Source organism: Diachasma alloeum, unplaced genomic scaffold, assembly GCF_001412515.2.
Source record: "Diachasma alloeum isolate Michigan unplaced genomic scaffold, Dall2.0 Dall_scaffold_00202, whole genome shotgun sequence".
In the NCBI taxonomy this organism is placed as follows: domain Eukaryota; kingdom Metazoa; phylum Arthropoda; class Insecta; order Hymenoptera; family Braconidae; genus Diachasma; species Diachasma alloeum.
In genome coordinates this window covers 92564-100296 of record NW_021680367.1, presented here as the reverse complement: position 1 = coordinate 100296, position 7733 = coordinate 92564, and the positions used below count along the sequence as shown (strand labels likewise).

At 39.1% G+C, this 7733-nt stretch overlaps 1 protein-coding gene across 1 annotated transcript; it reads right to left on the bottom strand.

Annotated features, from left to right (window-relative positions):
• Positions 1-693: 693 nt before the first annotated feature.
• LOC107035931 lies at positions 694-5477 on the bottom strand. The gene is made up of 6 exons (XM_015253582.2): positions 5392-5477; positions 5081-5219; positions 4803-4874; positions 4636-4758; positions 852-1518; positions 694-761 (listed from the first exon to the last, which is right to left on the bottom strand). The coding sequence occupies exons 1-5, from the start codon at positions 5431-5433 to the stop codon at positions 1280-1282; spliced, it is 615 nt and encodes a 204-aa protein (XP_015109068.1). The 5' UTR covers positions 5434-5477; the 3' UTR covers positions 694-761; positions 852-1279.
• Positions 5478-7733: the final 2256 nt, after the last annotated feature.

Genomic DNA, 7733 nt, shown 5'->3' with positions numbered 1-7733 from the left:
GGGTCTCTAGGGGGCACCAACTTACTGACAAAAAGTCCTAGAATTCGGTGCTAAACGCTGTTGGTGCTCTACTTTTTAGTTATATCCCTAATGAAATCATAATAATAATAAAATGAATAATTTTTTGGACGTGCAGTAAATTATTGATAGAATAATCAAACAAAATATAATTGATGGACGGAAGAAAAGAGAAATATATCAATTATTTTTCCTCAGTCTTGTTGATATTATGAGAAGCAATTGACCAAATGAAATGTCATACTTATACCTTTCTGTTTTTAGAAATAATCCTCAATAAATCTGAATTACATGCAATGATTATCGTTTTGGTATTAATGACATCTTTATGGTTTTTTTTCCTATAATTCCTATGTAGAGGACATCCAAAATCGACTAATTTCAATTGTCGATTGTGGAAATTTATGTCATTTCATATAATTTATTCATTATTCTCTATATATAGTCGAATAATGGAAGCAGAATCAATTATCATACCGCTGAATTTTATCCTTGAAAAAATTGTTCATTTCTATGGGGATGATGTGAAAAAGCGACGTATCAGGAGGATCATATGTAGGAAGAAAATATTTCAGTTTCTTAATAAATAAATGCAGTTCATTAATCATTTTTTAATTGTTTTATCATATATTTTATCATTTAATATTATTTAATACAGACATAAAAACGTTGTGAGAGGAAATATGGGCCTTAAGGGGTGAAATACCACTGTTGGTCATCAGCCCCCAGAAATTTTTTTCCATCTGTAATTAAATGATGAATTAAGTGATTAGAAATTGTATGAAGTGATTTCGAATGATTTGTAGAATGATTGTTCCAAATTCCAATTTTACCGTTTCCAATCATAACTTCACATTTGGTGGAACGTCTATTGTACTTGGTTTAAATTTTCTCTGGCATCACGATCACGACAACTCGTTCTTCATCGAGGGGTTCAATTTTCCATAGATGCACTGGACAATCCTCTGAAGGTTGTCCACTGATATAGAGCTGATGTGCTGTTTTCACGTTCCGAGATTCTGTTTCTGATATTGTGAAGGATGTGTCCACTTAGGGCTGGGATTACGAGGGCTCTTGTCGTTGGGGTTGATTGAATTGGACCTCTTGACTTGACCTGAATTGTGATGGTTGACGGTGCTCTTATCATAGCTGGGGATATAGTTGTTCACTGTCACCTCACGTGTTCAGGTCACGAAGCTAAAGTACTTGGATATCCTTACTTTCAGCCCAGCAGCCGGGCGCAGTGGGTAAGGTCGTTGCCTCACGTGCGCAAGGTTTCCCAGTTTAAACCCCGGTCGGGTTGAATTGTGAGATCTAACCATTTTAAGATCTTAATCATCATCGTAACATACTTTTCAACCAAGTCGAAGCGATGTAAAATAACAATAAAAAAAATCCTTAATATGATCTTCCAATTGAACTTTTCAAAAGTTCTAAATTCATCAAGTTTTTTCCTAATTCTCTCCAGCTGATGTATCTCCATCATCTCCATCTCCCCTTCTGAAAATAAACCTCATGAATGGACTTGAGCGCCGTAGAATTAAAATAGAAAAATCAATTATTCAAAACGAAGAGGCAAAAAGTAGATGATGACAACAAGACCAGTCATCGCTCGCGTATGACTCATGTATCTCCGTCGAGATTGAGGATAGCCACCGGGTCAACTCAGGACGGAAGTCCAGACTTGACCGTAGTCACGAGGGTCACTAAGGGGAGGGTCAAACCTCACGAGGGTCACGAGGGTCAAAGGTCACGGCGGTCACTAGAGGGAGAGTCAAACGTCACGAGGGTGATTAGAGGGAACGTCAAACGTCACGAGGGTCACTAGGTGAAGAGTCAAACGTCACGAGGGTCATTAGAGGGAGAGGGTCAAACGTCACAAGGGTCACTAGGGGGAGAGTCAAACGTCACGAGGGTGATTAGATGGAACGTCAAACGTCACGAGGGTCACTAGGTGAAGAGTCAAACGTCACGAGGGTCACTAGAGGGAGGGTCAAACGTCACAAGGGTCATTAGAGGGAGAGTCAAACGTCACGAGGGTCACTAGGGGGAGGGTCAAACGTCACGAGGGTCACTAAGGGGAGGGTCAAACGTCACGAGGGTCATTAGAGGGAGAGGGTCAAACGTCACAAGGGTCACTAGGGGGAGAGTCAAACGTCACAAGGGTGATTAGATGGAACGTCAAACGTCACGAGGGTCACTAGGTGAAGAGTCAAACGTCACGAGGGTCATTAGAGGGAGAGGGTCAAACGTCACGAGGGTCACTAGGGGGAGAGTCAAACGTCACGAGGGTCATTAGAGGGAGAGGGTCAAACGTCACAAGGGTCACTAGGGGGAGAGTCAAACGTCACGAGGGTGATTAGATGGAACGTCAAACGTCACGAGGGTCACTAGGTGAAGAGTCAAACGTCACGAGGGTCACTAGAGGGAGGGTCAAACGTCACAAGGGTCATTAGAGGGAGAGTCAAACGTCACGAGGGTCACTAGGGGGAGGGTCAAACGTCACGAGGGTCACTAAGGGGAGGGTCAAACGTCACGAGGGTCATTAGAGGGAGAGGGTCAAACGTCACAAGGGTCACTAGGGGGAGAGTCAAACGTCACGAGGGTGATTAGATGGAACGTCAAACGTCACGAGGGTCACTAGGTGAAGAGTCAAACGTCACGAGGGTCACTAGAGGGAGGGTCAAACGTCACAAGGGTCATTAGAGGGAGAGTCAAACGTCACGAGGGTCACTAGGGGGAGGGTCAAACGTCACGAGGGTCACTAAGGGGAGGGTCAAACGTCACGAGGGTCATTAGAGGGAGAGGGTCAAACGTCACAAGGGTCACTAGGGGGAGAGTCAAACGTCACGAGGGTGATTAGATGGAACGTCAAACATCACGAGGGTCACTAGGTGAAGAGTCAAACGTCACGAGGGTCACTAGAGGGAGGGTCAAACGTCACAAGGGTCATTAGAGGGAGAGTCAAACGTCACGAGGGTCACTAGGGGGGGAGTCAAACGTCATGAGGGTCATTAGGGGGAGGGTCAAACGTCACGAGGGTCACTAGGGAGAGGGTCAAATTAGGGCCTGGAGTTGACCTTTACCTTCTTTCCTTCATGAGGAAATCCATCCGTGGCTTTTTCTGTTTGGAAAACTTGAAAAACTATTTTTCTCTATTTTTCCAGATTTTTTGGTGACTCAATTTAAAGATGTTTTTCCTTTTTTTTCTTTTTTCGATAATTCAAGTTCTACCAATCAGATTTTAATATTCTTATAGAATGTAAAAATCCAAAATTTTGACGCTCAATAAATCGAAATCGCATGGATAAAACTTGAATTATTGAAAAAATAAAGCTAAGAAAAAAGAAAGAAAAAAAATATCTTCATATAGGGCCATCGACAAAATTTGGAAAAATGAAGAAAAATACTTTTTCAAGTACCCCAAACGTAGAAAAAGCTACTATGGATTTCCTCATGAACTCCTGACCCTTATTTGACCCTGCCCGTAGCAACTTTTGTGACGTTTGACCCTCCCCCTAGTGACCCTCGTGACGTTTGACCCCCCCCCCCTAAGGACCCTTGTGACGATTGACTCTCCCCCTTGTGACCCTTGTGACATTAGACCCTCTCCCTCTAATGATCCTCGTGACCCTCGTGAGGTTTGACCCTCCCCATAGTAACCCTCGTGACGCTTGACCCTCTCTTTAGTGACCCTCGTAACGTTTGACTCTACCCGTAGTGAAATTTACATACTTCATGTGCTAAGTCAACATATCTCTTTTTTTTGTGATAACCCAACGAGTTAAGTCAACTTGACTCTCCACACAGAATTAAAATTTGGAGGTAACTACTTGAAACTGCATAAAGGATTAATTCCGCAATTTTATAATTTTATATAATTTTATAATTTATGGCATAAGAATCTGAGATAAAATCAGAAAGTCTACTTCTGGTGAAAAATTGATAAAATAATTCAAAAGATACGATTTTTGAAGATTACGATCATTTTTCATGAAAAATTTATTCAAAATAGGAGTGTTCCACCCTGCAATGATTTTTTTGGAAATCCTAACAAATTTATTAACATTCAGAATTTCACCACCAATCGATTTCATGCCTAAAAATAAGGTTTCCGAAAGGTTAAACAATTTTAATTATTTGTTTGCAAGAAGGGAATGTTTGAAAGAATAATAATTATTTACAAAATGTAATTTAACTGAAACTGAATATCCATGTTTTTTTTTTAATTTTCACACGTAATTTGATTGAAACATTAAATCGTTGAAAATGTCTGAATGTATAATGTGATCTGTATCAAACTGGAACAAGTACTTAAATATATCCTCAAATTTACTGTGTGGTGTACCGGGGAGATACTGGACCAGTAAAATTTTTGGTGCAACCCAATAAATTTACTGGACAGATAAATTTTAACAGTCGGTTAGTCTCACAGGCTGTTAAATTCGCCTAGCAGGGCTTGGAGGGGTTGGTGCAACCGGGCCTTAGTGAAATTTTAAAATCGACAATATTTGGATAATGCTCATAAGAATTCGTATTTTGAACAATCAAACAAAATAGATTGCCAAATAAAAATCGTAATAAAAAAAATGAAAAAATAAAAAATTTTTCTTTTACCATAGGATACATTGTCACTCAGGACTCGTTTCGATACCGCTGGCTTTTGAGCATTGTCATGTGAGCATCTTGGTTGATCATCGACTAGGGCCCTAACTGGTGCTGTATCCACGAGGATTTCACCTGATGATACCAGAGATGTGTGGACAGGCACATNAGGATATCACCTGATGATACCAGAGATGTGTGGACAGGCACATCGTTTACAATCTCAATATTAATTAGTGGAGGGATATTTTCTGTAATTAAAAGACAGAACGAATGAGGACAAAAGGATTGACTGCAAACTGTGGATGATAGGAGAATGATGATAAAATATCCATGATTGAATTAATCTTTGCAACATCAGACCAATTTTGACTCACAAAATGAGGTACACATAACGTGGATGAAGAATCACTCAATGGTTATGAGTATAATAAAGGTTTCAATGACGAGAAATTACCAGTCATCAATACGTTCAATTTCAACGTTCGGTGGTGGCTGGTTACAAGGAGTACATTGAATTGTTTGTCCATCTCTTGACACTTCAAGTTTTGCCTTTGGTAATGGTGTTGGAGTTTCCCTTGAACGTTTGGAATTAACTAATGGGGAAGAGAAAAACAAAATTAGTGAGTTTCAATGCAATCACGTGTGTTTGATAGTCCAACAACAATAGTTCTATGAGCTATAAACACTTGCAGAATAATTGAAAAGAACAACTTCTATCTGCTGAATAGTGGAGTTTCTCATGCCAAGAGGTTTCATCATAGTTACCTGATGATTTTTTGATTTTATTGAGATGTACTTCTCCTGCATAGAGCGCCCTCAAATCTTCCAAAGGTATGGAAACTCTTTTGGCTAGAAAATTTAAATAAGATTATATATAATGCAGGTATCAATAATTCTAACGTGAAAAGAATGTTCACAATTTGCTTTCTGGAGTTCAGTTGATGTTCAACTCAAGAATGAATTTCTTTCTCTCAAATTTTATTGGTGTCCCTTGTAATTAAGTGGCATTTCTTAAAATTTTGTTGAAGTCACTACCCCGTGCTACCAGCTCCCGAATAAATAAAAAAATAAACCATTCCCTTAATTAGAAATTTGTTTTAATTTGATTACTCGAATTATTAATTTGGTGACACCCATCGATGGATTTGTAAAATCAGGAAATCAATCATCACACAAGAATGATAAGAAAAAGAAATTATTTGAATTTTGAATCTTCTGTGAAGAAACATTAGCCCACAATAGCTCATCTGGATAAAAATTTGTGCATAATCTACCTTCTGTGGGGAGGAGAGTATTCTTGACTGTTTGAGGATATGGGAAATTTTGCAAAAGATCATCGTCAGGAGNACCACAATCCAGGGATGTCTCGCAAGGGATTATTGCAGGTGTTGAATATTCGGGGGTCCACTGTGGGGAATTTCCAGGAGGCGATGGCTTCTCCAATTGATCGGGTGGGGCCGGAACTGATGTCTTCCTTCGGCTGATGTCTTTGTGATGTCCAGGGGCAGGGATAGAGGGGCGATGAGGGGAAAAGTCTGGGGAAGGGGTATCCAACGGTGGCGGGATTTACATTTTATTGGGCAGTGTGTAATGGGAAAAAATATGTAGAAAAATAATAAAAAATAAATGAATATGCCTCGTCACAAGGAACAATTTGTGAATGAAACACAGATGGTACAGCTGTATCATTCAATTTCTTCTTGGATGGATTTCGAAACTGATCAACAGTGAAATGACATCCACATACATAACGTATTTTGTACGTAAATACAAATAAAACCATTCTTTCCACTAATAAATTCTTTAACTCTTTTACTCCTATTCTCCGTACCCACTCCTTACACCTAAAGCAAAACACAAAATGCTAAAGTAACAACTGAGTCCATTCAGAAATCGGGAAATTTCTGTCATTATTAAACAAATTAATTACCGATCCAATTGTTTTGGGAAGCTCGCAAAAATACAGTGTTTATTCTTATGGTGAAAGTGTCCGCAATATGGGACCACACCTGGAATTTCTTGGCATCTGCACAGAATGAAAAATGATGAGCTAGCAATATCGAAATTGAAGATAACCTAACTTCTAACAGTTGTGCAGAGGAGCACGCATCATCAAGGAAATTCGTAATACTAGACAACAATATATATATTTATATATTACTATCATATATGTAAAATAGAAATTGTAAGAATATTAACTATCAACTATCCACATTATCATTAAAGAAAAACAAGCCAGAAACTTTTGTAAAAAAGTTCAGAAATTTCCATAAGATAAATTGTAATAACACTCAATTATACTTACAATGCCTCAAAATAATCACTCAGTCCTTTCACCTCTATAAACTCACTATTTAGTTTTGTATTAATCACCTTTAATAATTGTTAATTATTCACGTAGCAAAAATTGTCACTCGAGGTAAACAACAACGGAACAATATGGCGTCTGGAATAGCGTCAAACAATATGGCGGCGGGGTCAGGATTACCATGAAAAATAAATGAAATTCAGTTGGCAAACGTGAGAAAACCCGTTTGCCAAATAAAAGTGGAGGGGGAAGGCTGAGTTGTAACATGGTGATGGACGCGTCCAATACATAAAGAATCGATGAGAGAAGCGTCCATGTATGGAGAATCGGTGAGGGACGCGAACAGTATAGAGCAGGGATGGGCAAAGTCGGAACCTCGGGAGCCACGGTCATAAAGCCCTATTAGACCCATTGTTCAGAATACAATACCCCAATTGCGTGAGGCCCAGCGTAGTCAGAGTGGGGGTAGCAGCGTGCACGAAGAGGGGCACAGTTAGACAGAGAGAGCGCCACGCGCTCAACAGAAAGCACTGGATTTGAAACGAATTGGATTTGTCCTTATAATTTAATCTATTTTACACATAAAGTTCCCATTTTTCGCCGATATATGAGCCAAAAAAGACAACTTAAAACGATTTTACCATGAAAATTCTGCAAAGAAATTTCCCTCGAATGATTTGTATGAACAAATTCTTTTAAGTTAATTTTTCCTATGAATCTATTTATTCTTTCAATAGTCATATTCGAACAAATTCCAAATAATGGTCGGCCAAACACTAATGGAATTTTCATAGGAATC

Excerpts from the sequence above, each read along its gene's own strand:
- LOC107035931 (XM_015253582.2), bottom strand. The coding sequence starts at position 5,433 with ATGCAGGAGAAGTACATCTCAATAAAATCAAAAAATCATCAG. Across the intron at positions 5,220-5,391 it reads TAAAATCAAAAAATCATCAG|TTAATTCCAAACGTTCAAGG; the intron begins GTAACTATGATG and ends CTTCCCCATTAG. Across the intron at positions 4,875-5,080 it reads ATTGAACGTATTGATGACTG|AAAATATCCCTCCACTAATT; the intron begins GTAATTTCTCGT and ends TTTTAATTACAG.